The 16,291-nt window shown below is 31.6% G+C and overlaps 1 protein-coding gene across 3 annotated transcripts; it reads left to right on the top strand.

Moving 5' to 3' along the window:
- The first annotated feature begins 569 nt into the window (after positions 1-569).
- On the top strand, positions 570-16,252 carry MCPH1 (Microcephalin). 3 transcript variants are annotated; one of them, XM_074118874.1, is made up of 9 exons: positions 570-1,613; positions 1,903-2,012; positions 2,620-2,808; positions 4,018-4,062; positions 10,318-10,364; positions 10,446-11,222; positions 12,702-12,864; positions 13,800-13,877; positions 15,122-16,252. In XM_074118874.1, the coding sequence occupies exons 1-9, from the start codon at positions 902-904 to the stop codon at positions 15,152-15,154; spliced, it is 2,154 nt and encodes a 717-aa protein (XP_073974975.1). In that variant the 5' UTR covers positions 570-901; the 3' UTR covers positions 15,155-16,252. The 3 variants fall into 3 exon arrangements, with proteins under 3 accessions (XP_073974975.1, XP_073974973.1, XP_073974972.1); XM_074118871.1 differs by lacking the exon at positions 15,122-16,252 and adding an exon at positions 13,970-15,017 and having other exon boundaries at positions 571-1,613; XM_074118872.1 differs by lacking the exons at positions 4,018-4,062; positions 15,122-16,252 and adding an exon at positions 13,970-15,017.
- Positions 16,253-16,291: the final 39 nt, after the last annotated feature.

Below are 16,291 nucleotides of genomic sequence, written 5' to 3'. Positions count from 1 at the left end.
AAACTTGAAGCAAAATAATTTTATCATTAATTTGTCATATAATTTTAAGTTCAATTAGCATTTTAATAACTACGAAATTTTGGTGTTTGAATTCTTTTTATTGATGATTAAATATGAAAGTTGGAAACAACATTCTGTACAATTCCCAATTTTATAGGTGGGGTGCTTTTTCAATTGGGATAAAACAAGTTTAAAATCGCATTAAATTCAAATTATCTCTGAAAGTGGCAAAGGAATCTGTTTTTGTAATTCTGGCTTATTTTTGTTGTTGTTAAGGAAGCATTTTACTACTATTCCTATACGATTTTTTTAAAATTTAGTAGTTCTTCCAATGTTTGATAGAAGGGTTGACTTACAATCTAAAATAGAAATTCTCTTTGTTGATCAGAGGCTAAGAAATTCTTTGCTAAAAAATAATTATTTTATCTAAGGTTTTTAATTATGGAAATAATCTTCATTAAATAAACTACCACATAATGTCATTTAAAGTGAAATTGATATGAATAAATCGATCTGTCCTTACTCTTCACAAGTTTAAACTAGCATTAAGAATTAGTTATTCAAAATTCTAGTAGGTATCGCTGTTTATAACTGGTAGGTACCATATAATTATGAACCATAACATAAACCTTACATATGGTTTGCGTGTAGTGTTGACCGCCATTTCCAATTCATGAAGGAATTTTTGCAGTCGTGTAAGCAAGGAAGGTGCTGCAAGAAAATTTGTAATATTTTTAATATGTAAACGCTCTGATACTACTAGATTTATTGTAACATTGCGGCTTTTGTATCTTGTCTTTCCATAGTATGAGTTCATTATTAGTACCGACAAAAAACAAAATCCTTTGGGACTTAAGAAGTGACCGTTCATTACTAAGATTTTTCCTCAAGAACCATCAAAATGGTAAGTGTGGATACCGAATCTTTAAATCCAGCCAACACGCTCTTCTCGGCTTTGACACCGAAAGCCACCGTTTCTTTACCTTCTTCATTAAATAAATGTTCCGGAAATATAACAGAGACAAAAAGTGTAAAAAACATTATGGATACTTTATCTTCGAGAAATGCAACTGATTGCATATCCAACGGGAAAAGTTTCATTGACCATATTTTTGAAAAGTTCGACGACATACATGTTCCATATTCTAGGAACAACCAAAAATCTCCAAGCATGGAAGGAACTAGAGAACGTTTTTCTAATTTATCAGATTGTACACCACCTTTTAGTTCGCCAGAAAAATTTTTGACTCAAGAAACTAAATCTGGGAGAAAGCTAGCAGCAGTTGAAGGTCGAAGAGACTTCTGCGAAATTCTAGAGCACGCAGGAATAAACAGTAGTACTTATTTAGCAGGAATTTTCAGCAGTAAAAAAAAGAAAAAACCGACGTTTGGATCCAGCACACCCTTACATCACACAACTCCTTTCAACAAGTCACTTAGAATTAATACTCCATTGCCGTTGAGTGAAATCCGGTTTTTAACATCACCTTTAAGCATGTCTAATAATTCTGATAAGGACACGAATCTACCTGTTACTCCAGTTTCTAAGTGGCTCTTCACATCAAATTACAAAAATTTATCCATATCGGAAAATGTGAAGACAATATTGCTTGGTAAGTACGTAATTTTTAAAATATGCACATTATCATTCAAAAAGAGATTACAATTGGTGGTGCACTGCTCTAGTTTTCGCAAGATTGCCCTCGAAGGCTCGTTCCTCGCTGATCAACCTTAGAGTATCTCTTCTTAAGTTTTTGATAACTTACCTTCATAGTCTGGATCAAGGCATTGAAAAGCCCTCAGACTGGGACAAAGCCAGTCACTGAAGTGATCGCCTATATCACTGAAGTTCAATTTCAAATAATATTTTCTCTAATAAAACTGTATTATGCTTAATTAAAGGTATAATCTGCTACGTAGACGTTCGAACTGAGAAAGAAAATCATAGTGAAATATGCAAGCAAGAATTATTAGCAATTGGAGCTAAAGTAGAGAAGAATTTCACAAAAAAGGTACTTAAACAGTTTTTAGTAAATATACTATACATATTAGGTCTGTTATTCGCTGTACATATTTTGTACTGTTCTGAGGATTATGCGAGAAGTTGACAAATTTTAAATTAGGCATTAAACAGCTAAGTCAATTCAAATCTTGAAGGCAACCCTTATACAACTGTCCTACCGGGCAGATTTAATAAAAATAATTACTGGTTTAAAAATTAAATTATACAAAATTCATTGAAGGAATTTATAATTAGGTTTTATGTATGTATATTTAATATAATTAAAAATTGGTATATTTACTTAGTAACACTCCGATGCTTGAAAACGGATATTTAAAAAAATAATTTATTCTTTGTAATGAAGTTAGTTATCGACTTAGACTTTCTTTTTTTTTTTTTCACAGGCCCCGCGAAAAATTAATAAATAACAGATTTGTTAACAAAAGAATGTTCTACTTTTTGTTCTCTGCGATCCTACCGTGTTTCTGTTTAACATGCTATGACTAAATTTGATAAGCTAGTTCATTGTTAATTTTTCTTTTATATGATCAGGTTTCTTATAGAAAATTATAATTATTTTTTCTGTTGCATTACAATGAAATATTTTATTTTTCTAGGTTACGCACGTTATTTTTAAAGAGGGCAGAATGTCCACATACATTAGAGCAAAGAAATTTGGCATTCCAATTGTATCAGTAGTCTGGATTGAAGCATGTAAGTTAGCAAATGGTCCTGTTGATCCTGCCCTCTATCCGCCTACCAAAATGGAAAAGTATGAAGAGGAGACCCCTTTTTCATTGATGATGGTAATTACGAGTGTTATTTATGTTATAAACTGTGAAGGAACTGTTGCTTGAAACATATTGGGGCTTAAGGTTTTATTCCATTTCATCACAAACCTGTCCGAAAATGTAGCCTGTAAAAATTCCCTATGTTTGCTTTTTTTATGTACTTCTGTGATCAGCAAGTCTTAATAACGAAAAAAACTGTGTGTTACTTGGTTGTTCCTTGAACAAGTTAAAATTTTTCCATCTTTCTAATCTATAAAAAGGAATTTAGCTTTACTAACCGTTAGGATATCCACTAATTTTGGAAACCTGAAAAATCCCTCTCCTTAAACCACCCTCTCTTAAATTAGTGATCTTATTTGCTCATTCGTAAAACTTTTGATATAACACTGAAAATTTCCACATGGCTATTCCAGTAAAAATCGTACCTTAACTCTCTGATATCTTTCTTATTAGAACTTTTAAAAAATAAATAAATTATAAGAATTCCAAGATAATTTTTATACTGATGGATCCAAAATTATGAATGCTTTAGGAGAAACAATATACTTCCTTCCCCTAAGTATGTATATTGCTTTTACAAATCGATATACAGAATTTAGATATACATTCAGTTTATTCAGCTTCAAATTCCCCTTAATCAGTGAAAATAATCTCTAAGTAGTAAATATGTTTGAAAGTAATGAACAGTAAAAATCAGAGGAAATAAAATTCGGTTGGGTACTAGGTCATTCCGGCCAGTTAAGTATTGAGTGCAGTAGAACAAACTCACAGTGAGAATAGTACTAAAATAGAAAATTTTACAAATACACTAACTTGTCTTCAGTCCTTTGGTTATCTTTAGTTCCAACCGAAAAATATTCCATAACAGCAATAAATAGACTTAGAAGTATGTATTTGTCAGACAGCAGCAAAAATGCAAAAGTTGGAATAGTTAATAATTCGCCGCTATTTTCGTAGCATCGAGTAGCCGAAGATTTGGAACAAGTTATATTAGAATGCAAGAAATAAAGTCAATTAAGAAGAGCTATAATATAAAAGAAATGTGGCCATTTAATTATTAGTCAGTTTTCAAATATCATTATAGTAATTGATGAATTTGTATTTCCTTACGCTAATGAAGCAACTTTTTAGTAGTATCGAATGTTATTTACTCATTTACATTTAATAAATTGTTGATTATTTCAAGCATTATAGAATCACTTTCAACTTTTTTTTTTTAAATAGAGAAGAAAGCTGGAACGACTTCGGAAAAGTGGATTTGGTGGAAAGGTAATTTATATACTTTCATTTGATAATAACTTTTAAAATGATTGGTACAAACAATTGCATTTCATTAAAATGCATAAATTAAAAACCTAATGACAGATTGTAGGTACATACCAACGGAACATATTCTTGAAAGCTATTATTTTCATGTTGCATTGTATAGATTGTCAAAATTTGATTGTAAACACTTTAAAAGTATGTTTAAAAAAGAAGAAGAAAACTTTAAAAAGTAAGATCATATCATTTAAAAACAGTAACTGTGAAAATATTGTTCATCGTTTTTTGTAACTGGTTCATTAATCTAAAAGGGAGAAAGAATATTGCCAAATTCATTTTGCCAAGCTTTCGACCTAGGGACTATGTCATCGTCAGTATAGATGTAACTCTGTAAAGAATATTATACTTGTTAATAGCAAAAGCCTTAAAGATTGGCTTTCTCCAAGTGGAAAGCTTGGCGAAAAATAAAACAATTATGACTGAATTTGGCAATATTCTTTCTTCCTTTTAAATGGGAGAAATTTATAGTAAAGATGTGAGTATCCACCTCCATCCACGACATCTGATAAGTAGATAAGTTCATATGATAAAAGGGCACTATTTTTTGGTGTTTTAACTACCTAGGGCTTCTAAGTGGCAGAGCGTAACAGTTTCACGTTTTGTCTCTTTTGTTTTAATTATAAACAATACTCATTAACAAAAACTTACAGTTTAAAAAGTTAAGTATAAGGGTTGATTAAACGCCAAAAGGTACACAAATCAGCAAGTACCCAACATTTTATTAATACTTCATTAATATTTAAGTAATTTTACTGCATTAAATTTCATTAATATTTTTTTGAATTTAATAGAGGTCACAGACCCTTATGCTGGCCATTTTAATCTACAAAATATTTGTTCAAATAGAGCACCATTTCTTAGATTGACTATAATATCTAATCAACAAACTATTAATCACAGGTTAAAGAAAAAAACTTTATAAAAAAAAATATGAGGCTAAAAAATTCAAAAACTTTTTTCAAAAATGCTTGCACCAACATTCATCAATGATTTTGTTTATTTTATTTATTTATTTTTATTTTTAAATAAAAATCTTCGGTTTAAGTTCTTAATTCGATTAAAGCAATTGTTACTTTATTTAGTAGTCAAGCGTTTTTAATAATAGGTAATAATTAATCTGGCTTTATAGTAAATAATAGTTTTCTTCAATTCTCAATCTAGGTATTCTTACCACAGTGTTATATATTTGGAATATAAGATATGCATATTTTTATGACAGCTAATTATTCTAGTATTTTACCTACTATAAGTAAAATTAGAGGGACTACATTAAATTACAATTGAGAAATGAATAATTATTGTTGAATAATTTACTGGATATTACCTATGCGTTATTTGTACTCACAAATACATACTTCGGTAAGAAGAATTCTAGACTGAAATATTGTTATAAATCCGTGATTCAAATTTAAACAGTAGGCGACTCTAACTTTGTCTTTTTCTATTTTAACATGTATGTATATGTGACTATTCAGAATAAAGGGCCCAATTAAGATAAATCAGAAGAATAATTTGGAATAAAGCTATAATAAAGTACGTATTTAATTACGAAGATATAATATACATTTTATCATAATTATAACAAAAAATAAAATATTATGAATGAACTAAGGGAAGGGATTAGCTATGCGGTTAGCGTATTGGATTCCCTCGTGGAGGTTCCGGGTTCGAATCCAGCTGCTGACCCTTAGATTTTCTCTTCCTAAGAGCTTCTTACAGCTCACTGGCCGGTGATGGACAGTGTTGTCTGTAACGAGAGAACACTGTCCGGAGGCCGGCAGTGCACTGAAAAAAGCTCCGGGCGCCAATAACCTCAGATGTTGACGCGATTTAAATCAATAAAAAAAAAATTATGAATGAACTGGCCAGCATAAGGGTCTGTGACCTCTATTAAATTCAAAAAAATATTAATGAAATTTAATGCAGTAAAATTACTTAAATATTAATGAAGTATTAATAAAATGTTGGGTACTTGCTGATTTGTGTACCTTTTGGCGTTTAATCAACCCTTATACTTAACTTTTTAAACTGTAAGTTTTTGTTAATGAGATTTTTGTACTTTTTGGATAGATTTTCCTTTTTATCTGTTTTGCAAAGTTACATATCTGCTTTACAGATTTTATTAAAATTTGGAATAATAAATTCTATCATTATAACCTAAAAAGGTGTTAAGTCGGAACCGTAACTATCACTGGAGAGATCTTTTTAAAGAATGATTATAGTTGCGGTACCCCAAACCATCCTCAATAACAATTTTTCAGAGAAAGCGTTTTGAATAAAATAGGAAGGTATTTGTACGTAAATAGCAAAATTAAAAAGCGATTTCAGTACTCCTTTTAAGAGGAGTAAGAAAAATAAACTGCGATTACAGTACTTCTCCCTAAAAGGCAAATATTTTGAATCGAATTCATTGATGTAAATAGGTTCACTCATTGATAATTTTAACGATTGCAGTACTTCCTCTTAGTAGGTGTAAGAGCATGATGGCACTTCACAGCCACGTAGAGGAGCTTTAACCACTTCTTCGTGGTAAATTTTATCAAAATCGAACTAAGCTTTATATAGAAATATTGGTAATAATAGTATTAGAAAAGGCCTTATTTGGGTGGGGCACACTCCCCTCCTTATGAGTCATAGCGACGAGACTTTTAAAGTGCAAATCTGTACAAAATTTCGATTCGAATGACACTTCATTCATGAAAATCGGTTCACGTTTCGATAATTTGAAACGATTACCATACTTCCCCCTAATAAGGGTAAGAGCAGAACGTCGTTTAAATGTTACGTAGGAGTGCCCTAAACCTTTCATCCTGCCAAATTTTATTAAAATCGGGTTAACATTTACAGAGTTATTAGTAATAATAATTTTGTGAAGGGGCCTCACATATATGGGGCTAACTCCTCCCCCATTTGATGTACAGCGTCGAGACCCCCAAAAGGCACATCTACATAAAATTCCGAATCGTATGACTCCTCATTCTCAAAAATCGGTTCTCGCGTTTAGGCGCTACGTTGTTTACAAAAAAGGTAACAACAACAACAACAAGAAGAACAAGAACAAGAACATTTTCTGAAAATGCCGTTTTTGGTCATTTTCGGCAACTTTTTTCTCAAAATCTACTTAATCTGGGTTGTTGCAAAAAATTACAGTTATAAAGGAGGGTTTGCCCTTTATTTTAAAGAAAATTTGGGAATTTTATCTTTTATAGAAAAAGAGGAAAAAAATGTCAAAGTTGGGTGTTTTTCAACATTACGCTTTTTCGTGCAGTTTTTGACGATCAACCCTTATACAACTGTCCTACCGGACAGTTTTAATATAAGAAAAATTATTGATTCGCGTATAGGGAAGGTATTAAGCTATTGTTAACCTTCATGGAGATGCTGTGTTCAAGTTATATTTACCCTTAGATTTTCATTTCCAAAGAGTCTGTATAGATTAGGTGTGGACAGCATTGTCTGTTGGCAGGCCAGCTGTGAAAGGCTCTGGACACCAACGACTTCAGATGTTGAGTGTCTCAAAAATAAGTTAGCACTTGTTCTCATGACGCTCAGTTAGAGACTAACGACTTCTCTCCAAAGATAAATATAAATCGGCCATTTCTATGGTTTTATTTTAAATTTTTCTTTTGAAAAAGTTTGTTTTAACCATAAATTTAATATTTCTTGTACTTCTTTCCCCCTTCTATCCGCCGGGTTTCCAGCACATTTGGGTCTCTAACTGGTGCCTGACAGACACAGATCTTCGAAAATGCGTTTTTATGAGAATATAATGCGCTTCAACCTGGCAATTTCGAAGAGACCAATGGAGCTGTTAGTTTGATAAACCACTCTGATCTAAGACCCTGTCCCTTTTAAGAGAAACTATAATCTCTTCAACTTCTTGGTAATCATACATGCTTTGTAGGAAAGTAAAAGTGTTTGTCTGGGAAGCCATAGGCCCTAGCTTAGTGTCTTGTATGCTTTGTGGCTTTTTATAGTTATGATTTTATGTCATATTTGGTCTCTTAATATCTCTTAATGAGATAATATCTGAAGTCTAGCATCTAAAATATTCATTAAATGTGGATTCTAGTGCTTTCGTATTATCCTGGCTTGTGTTATAAGTAACAAATTTCTTCTATAGGTTTCTATTCTTAAATTTGTTCTTTAGTTTTTCCCTTAAACGTCGTAAGCCTATAACTATTTTTCTTAAGGAAGAAACTTATCCCAATTAAAAAAAAAAGACAATCGGTGTTAGCCAGTAACTCAATGAATCCCACTACCAATCAGATTCTCTGTTGAGAGTTTGACGGTGGTTTTTCTTTCAATAGAGCTGCCGGTTTCAGGTCTTATATACATCTGGGGTATGCCAAGAGAGGTGCAGTAACAGCTTCAAGAATTTAGTCAGCACTTTTTTCTAGTATGTCAACATATCTTGGGGCCCAAACTTCTGAAAAATACAACTGAATAGAGGTAGCAATTAAGTCGAATAAAAGTATTTTTGGTATTCAATTATCTGACTTAATTTTTTTAAAATAATTGTGGTCATGATCTTGCAATGTATTTGGCTTCAGTAAGGTGTGATGTATTATGGTGAATGTGTGTTGTATTGATAAGCTAAAGATTGTCTGTGTGGACGCTAAACGCAAGTAGCTGCACACAATAACTACCTTCGTCGGCACTTTTTTTATTCTTTTGTTTTGTTTTTGGTTTGTTTGTTGTTGTTTTTTCATTGCGGACTTCTCCATTGTTGCTCTTTTACAAATTTTAGACTTTTCGTTACAAGAGCTAAAGTCTCTTGCTTCGTTATACAGTAAGAATGCTGCCTTTGAAGAGCACTTATGTTCTGGTAGAAGGTCTGCATAGCCCAACATAACAGAAACATCATGCCAAAAGTGACAGCTTCAAGATTGAATCTTGATCTATTCACCATTTTTGAAGGAAGTATGCGTGTAAACATTAAACAGGGAATGTTTTTGAATTAACGAACTAAAAGCGCATTATACACATCTTCTACACTTGAAATCTGTCGAGAAGAATACAGATGTCTTTTATGGGTGAAGCTGTTGGCACTTGAGGCAAAGGACGCGGCTGGTGTCCCTCATCCACCCTCCCATAAAATAAGATATGATTAGAATAGAGAATGTTGAGCAGGAAATTATCTTGACTGCTGGGTTGATGTTGGAAGATGTGGTATACTCTGTATTCTCTGAGTTTCCTCCGAGTTCGCAGCAATTTTATAAATATCGTGCACTATGCTTGCAGTATATGATCGCACATTTGGTTGAAACATTAGGCATCCTGCCGCATTCTTGATTAAAGTGCTCACCGGCACATATTACTTAAATGGTGTATTTTTGCAGTAGACTTTCTTGAGCCCGACTTCTGTAGCGCGATGGGATTCTTCAACCTTTGAGTAATAAAGCCATTGGATCATGGCCGCGGTTCAAAATCTATAAAGAACAGTGGCTGATTTGTTTTGTGATTGGATGAATTACTGATGCATGAAATTCATTCAACTTTATTTTTTCAATTAAAATATTTTAAGATAATTTCGAAAGTAAGGAACATTAATTTTATTAATTATGCTTTCTTCGTTGAATGAATTTACCACTGTCATTTTCATGTTTTTATGTCTCTTAGTTGTCGATTTTATGTTATTTAAAGTTTATTCAAAAACGGCTTGCATCGAATTTCTTTCAATTTCGTGTAACTATCTATTTATGTACGGGAACATTCCTTGTGTGCTAGTTAGCGTACAGTTCAACAAAATGTCCCCTTCTTTATACCTAAAAAGAATCATTTTTTACTCTCCTAATACATCAATATTTATTTGGAAGGGACTAAACGTTAAAAAAAAAATCAGTCATTGGTTGCAATAAGAGAAAGAAGAGTTATGTGAGGTTTTTTATTTTTACAGTCTAAGTAAATAATAAACATTACTATAACAATCCATCGAAGAATAAAATTTAATTTTTGCCATTTTACTGCTTTAAATTTAAATTAAAATCCGACTTTTATCTTCACTAGTAATGACAGGCCGTTGGTAGGTGTTTAAACTGGATACATTAAGTGAATTCCATATTTGTAGAAGAATTTTACTATCTATACCTTCTTTGGTAGCTTTTGAATGTTTTCCCTGCTGCAATAAATCTTAACAAAATAAAAATATGTGGTGAACAGTTTTAAGTGCTTTGAAATGAATTAATAACTTATTTTTAGGAAAAGAAAGGAAGTTCATTACGTTTGTCACCAGTTGTCCGGAAAAGGTAGTGCTTATTTTTCAATGTGTGCTAAATATAAGCATTGTTTGTGTTTGTTAATACCCTTTTTTTTCCTTTTTTTTTTAGTGATAAAAGGAAAGCAGTGACAGAACTGAAGGAATGCAGAGCGTCAAAAGATCTTATTAATAAAGAAAGACAGTGCACTAAGAAACTAAATTTTATTGATATTGAAGTGCCTAAAGATTCAGAACAACAAGACATCATGAAACTTGATGTTTCATTAAGTGGAAATGGCAATTTATCTGATTCTAGTTTATTAGAACAATTAAAACTTCAAAGTCTACCAAAGAGGAAAAGTGCACCGGGTGCTTTAGCAAAAAAGAAAAACGATAAACAGAAAAATCTAAATTATTATTTCCAAAAAGAAAACATTTCTAGAAAGAGAGAAAGATCAATATCTCCAGATAATGATTTAAAAACCTCTGAAGAATTAACAAAACGTTTGCAATCCGATTGTAATAAACTAAATGAAGAAAATACTGTTAATTTCACGCCTATAACCCAAAATAAAAAGAGAAAATTGTTTAATCCTAGTGAATCTCACTTATCAAAGGACTTTCCTCTTCAAAATGTTCAATGTTCATATCCATATCCCGAGAGCCCACCAACAGTAAAAAAAAATGAAGTGCGATCTACCAGGAAGAAAGAATTTAGTGCATTACCATCAAAAAGTGATGATGATTCAAGTACTGAAGACTCTCAAGAGCAACGCCGAAAAGACGTCCTTGATATTGCAATGCCTAGGAATTCTTTATCACTTTTTATAATAAACAACAAGGAACGAAACACTTCTAATAAAGTTAAATTGACCCCGACAATTGTATTTACTAGTGTTGGTAGCAGGTGATTATTATAATTATTATTTTTTCTTTAGTTTATATACTAAATCATAAACTAAAAATTAATAAATAAATAAAAAATTACAAAAAAATATGTACACTTTATTTAAAATGCTTTATTTTATTTTTTGCATTGGGCATATTAGTTTCTATATTTTTAAAAATTCAAGATACATTTTTTTTTTAATTTAGAAAAGTTGAGTTGTTTAATTCTTAAACTGAATACAACATTCTGCTAACCAATCCTGCAGTTGTGATAATTCTATTTTATTTAAAAGAGCTTTCTGCATTTCAGAAAAGCTGAGCAAACAGGTTGAAATTAGTTTATGTGAGAGTTGATCAGTCAACATACTCCTTTGCGACCGAGGTTATGTTCTGATAACCACAATATCTTCTCCGGTCCTGTTTATTAGTGTAGGTGATGACTGCTGAGGGCTTCTGGGTAAAGCTTTAATGCTTGAGCTTTTCTTTTCTGAGGAATCGAAATCTTACCCTAGTGACACAATAAGTGCAATTCGTTTTCCTATTATTTTTAAATGCGCTGTAATACTGGGTTTGATTTCCGGCCTAGTACTTGAATTTTATAATATGAGAAATTTATAGCAAAGTATTTTGGCAAGTCGCTTTCCTGATTTGGTACTTAGTCCTAAAGCCTCCTGAAAAATTAGGCATTACTTTACCGATCATGATCAGGTCTGGCTTCTCAGGTTTCCTTTTGGGCCAGATAATCTGATACCTCGGAGACCAAATATCCCGAATGTCCGGTCAACTAGACCAGAATGACCTTGTTTTGGGTTATAATTCTTGTCAGGATTTCCAAGCAGTCCTACACTGGCTTTGAATAAATGATAGGCCACCAGGCTATCTGAGAAGATGTCTGCTATGGAATTAATTATAGTCGTCTTAAAATTTCAGCAGTACAAATAAATATTGCAACTTGCCCAGCCTGAAAGACTGGCTGGCTTACTGTGGGTCAAATTTTGATTTAGCCTCGTACAATCCTGCTTCCTTTATTTCGGTTTTTTATTAGCCCGAGTAGTGCTCAGAATTTCTGACGTGGTGATCCTAAGCCTCAGTTCGAATAAGACCTTAGAATTCCTGCTGGTATTTTTTGGTATCTATTCTGTTGAAATTTAGTCCTAAACCCGTGTCCGCGTCTGGCTTTCGATATAGTTCCTTAAACCGAGTTCCTTGACTTTTCTTATTTTTCTTTCAAAGTGTGATTAGTTGTGTAAATTGTTAAGTAGAAGAGTCAAATGTCTCGCAAGAAATATTTTTCTATAGCTTTAAATCATTCTATTAATCTGTACATTGCAAATCATTGCTATATGTTTTAGCGTTTTATAAAATTTTAGAACTTAGTTTTTAGAAATTCAGATTATATTTTACTATCTTAAACAAGGTCCTATTAAAAAAACAAACAGTTGTAATTTAATAATAAATATTAATAATTATTATTATTTTAAACTTTCTCTCTTTTCAGTGATTTTACAAAATTGTCGTTAATAGTAAAACGTTTAGGCATTTTTAAAATAGAAGAAAGAGTTAGTGAGAAAACCACACATGTTGTAACTGATAATATGCGGCGTACACTAAATTTACTTCGAGGACTCGCCAGAGGATGCTGGATTGTAAGAACAGATTGGGTAAGATTGATATTCTTTAATTTCTAGACAATTTTTCTTTTAAAAAACAAAAGTTTACTTTAGATTTACATGTCTTTCTCTAATCTCTCTCTACTTTTGCGGGGCGTTTCTTTTTCTTATTTAGTGACCATATATACATGGTCTACAGCCCAATATATATCTTGCCCCGTGCCTTAGCCTGCTTCAAGAACTTGTCCTATTGTTCTCATTGTCAGAGACCACCATTGCGACCGTACCTACTTTTGTTGCTGTCTTTTCTTTCGATTTAGTCGCCCTATCTCGATTTTGAGCCTGCTAATTTCTCTTTTTCATACTGGCTTAAAGGCTCTATATATATATTTGAGGGGGGGGGGGATTTGACCATCTTTCAAACTTTGTACATGGCTTGCCTATCTTAGTTTATTTATTTTTATTTAATTCTAAGGGGTCGTCTTTATTAAGAGTCAAAAAAGGTACAGTCATTGTCTCTTTCTCGCACGCACCCTTTTAGGTTCATCAATATATCTTATTATCTTTCTTTCAAAAATTTGTACCCAAACACCCCTGCTGTAAGATAAAATGGGTTTTTGTTGCCCTGGTTACCATTCAGTATTTGAAAATATTTAATAAGAACACAATAGCCTCTTTAGCAGCAATAATCATCTTCAAATCTAGTTACCAAGGTATTTAATTAGATGAGCTCACAATTGTGTTAAAACCTTCTCTTTCGAAGCTATAAGTTCTGGAAGAGGTTTTGGTTGCAACTGCAACCATATTCTTGTTTTTTCGCTCGTTTATTGAGATCTCCAGAGCGTAAAAATCTTCTTTAAGGTGAGCTTCCTTCATACTTCTTACTTCCTCCCTTTTTATAAAACATCTATTATTAGTAATGAAAAACTTTTCTAATTGTATGTTCAGTTCACTAAAGCAAAAATTACCAATTTTTTGTACTTTAGATTTTGAAATCGGATTTGGCTACTAAGTGGTTAGCAGAGGAACATTTTGAGCAGAAATCTTTTTTCCCGGCAGTTACTGTAAGTGACTAGTAGTTTGATGTTATATTATTGCATTTATGCTGAATGAATTAATTTTTGTCTTTCTTGTTAAAAAAAACAAAAATCACTAGAAAAGTAGACTGGAGAGACAAGCTTTCAAAAACGCCTTCGTCATGGATTTATTTTCTACTTGTGGGCCTATTTATGTATCACAAAATTCAAGCCCTCCAACACAAGATTTAATTGAATTAATAAAATTATGTTGTGGTAAAATAGTGTCATGTGCAAGGGGTGCTAAAATAATTGTAGGTGATAAAACAGCAAGCGACCGATCGACTATTAAAGTGCGTGAAAAATGGGTCCTTGATTCAATTTGTAATTATAAGCTTATGGATACTAATAAGTATGTCAATATAAAAAAAACCTAGAGAAAGTCATAGAGCAGCTTAGTCAGAAATTAAATTATTTAATTAGTATTAAAAAGATTTTTTTTAGGTATAAGCATCCAACAAATTGAGTTTTGTCGATTGCTAGTGGCTTTACGATTATGTAAAGATTTCATATCACACATCACTAATGATTACAAATATTTGTAATTTATATTTATGTATACAAAAAATATATGTATTACATTAAATATAAGTAGCTCAAAACGTTACAGATATTTTTATTACTGGCTAAATTAATCGACCATTTTATCGAATAATGTTTCATTCTCAATTAATTGTGCGCAATTAAAATGGCAACTAATAATTTGAGACTTGAAACTGGTATTTGATTTTCCTCTAAAGAATCATGGGGTCATCAATACATGGATAATACTCAACTGTATAAATTTTAAGTTTTCTAAGGCTGACATCTAAAATTGTGTGGGTCCAAAATGCTTTTTTTATCATTTGAAGGTGAATATTGAGGACATCAATATTCGGAGTAATTTAATTTTCACTTTTTTCAATGATAATAAAAAGAAATCTGTTATTAATTACATTCTTATTGAAATTATTATTGAATATTATCCTTATAATTGCCTTAATTCGTTCATGTCAATGCGTTTTTGTGATTTTGTATAATTATACATCTCTGTATTTATTTTTTTAATTTTTGAACCAATAAATTATGACGACTATTTCTTTGAAAACGTACTAAATCCAAACATTATTAATTGGTGAAAATTTAAAATCCCTTACCCAATAGTGTTCCTTAAGAGTAAGTGATCATTTCAAGGAAAGATATTGATTTAAGTATAATTTCTCTGCATTAAACGCAAATTTTTTTCCCAAAAGATATTGCTTGATGATGCGTGGTGTTCCATTTGATAAGCTACAACTGTATCCAACAAACGTTGGACATCAATAACAAAAACACGAAACACATGTCAGACGTTAATAACAAAAAAGTACACGAAACTTAATTAAAACGTAAGTATAAGTAAATTCGCTTATCTTTGCTAAATTAAGGTGATTCCATATAATCGTTTTGTTAGAATCTAAGTTTCAGCAAATTGCTTCAAGGTTAATTTAAGGTTTTACTTTAAAGTACTTTTTGTTGCTAATATCTAACTTAAAGTTTACATTCCTCATGACATCGCCTGTTATATTATTGTAAAGTTTTGGTTTTGTTTTCTTTTTGTGAAGCAAGATTGTTATTTAATTTCCATTTAAGTTGGAACTCTTTTTCATAGATTTGTTTAGCGAAGTAATCGCCTATTTTTTTAGGCGGGGCTCAACGATCATGGATTTATTATTTGTATAAGAACCCAGCATCCTATTTTAGTAATTATGACCAAATTAGATAAAGGAGGGTTTGGAGTAAGATTTAAAGAAAATTTGGGAATTTTATCTTTTATAGAAAAAAAGAAAAAAATTGTCAAAGTTGGGTGTTTTTCAACGTTACGCTTTTTCGTGCAGTTTTTGATGGTCAACCCTTTTAAAACTGTCCGGTAGGATGGAAACCAGGATAACAATGAATCAGTTCTAATACTAGAGATTTATAATTAATAAAAGCGGTATTTCTTGACGTATAATAAGAATGATAAATGACAAGATTCGGTAACGGCAGAAGAGTTATAGCCCTACTTAATCCAATTCTCTGGAGCACTAAAATTCTCCAAAAACTGAACCTTAAATTTGCAGAACTGCCTTTAAAGCCTGAAGGCAAAATACAGATCTTACACTTCTATAATATGCCCCTTAACAGTAGATGGCCAGGATATCAAAGTTAAAAAATCTTGGCGATTTAGTAGAGTATTGAGATGAAATTGACTAACAACTTTTATTTTCTATTAACTGTCTTGTGATCGAGATCAATTTAAAATTGTACATATATTTTCACTAAAATGATTTATTCATTTTATCGGACTTATTCTAAATAAAAATCTGTTCAAATTCTCAAAAGTTCATAAATAAGTAATTAAATTCTACCAAATAAAATGAAATAATTAAATTTAATAAAAA

This window comes from Rhodnius prolixus, unplaced genomic scaffold, assembly GCF_049639745.1.
Source record: "Rhodnius prolixus isolate KJV_2025 unplaced genomic scaffold, Rpr scaffold_2, whole genome shotgun sequence".
Classification (NCBI taxonomy): domain Eukaryota; kingdom Metazoa; phylum Arthropoda; class Insecta; order Hemiptera; family Reduviidae; genus Rhodnius; species Rhodnius prolixus.
The sequence above is the reverse complement of the archived record's forward strand: the minus strand, read 5'-3'. Positions and strand labels throughout refer to the sequence as shown.

Excerpts from the sequence above, each read along its gene's own strand:
- MCPH1 (XM_074118871.1), top strand. The coding sequence starts at position 902 with ATGGTAAGTGTGGATACCGAATCTTTAAATCCAGCCAACACGCTCTTC. Across the intron at positions 1,614-1,902 it reads TGTGAAGACAATATTGCTTG|GTATAATCTGCTACGTAGAC; the intron begins GTAAGTACGTAA and ends GCTTAATTAAAG. Across the intron at positions 10,365-10,445 it reads TCACCAGTTGTCCGGAAAAG|TGATAAAAGGAAAGCAGTGA; the intron begins GTAGTGCTTATT and ends TTTTTTTTTTAG.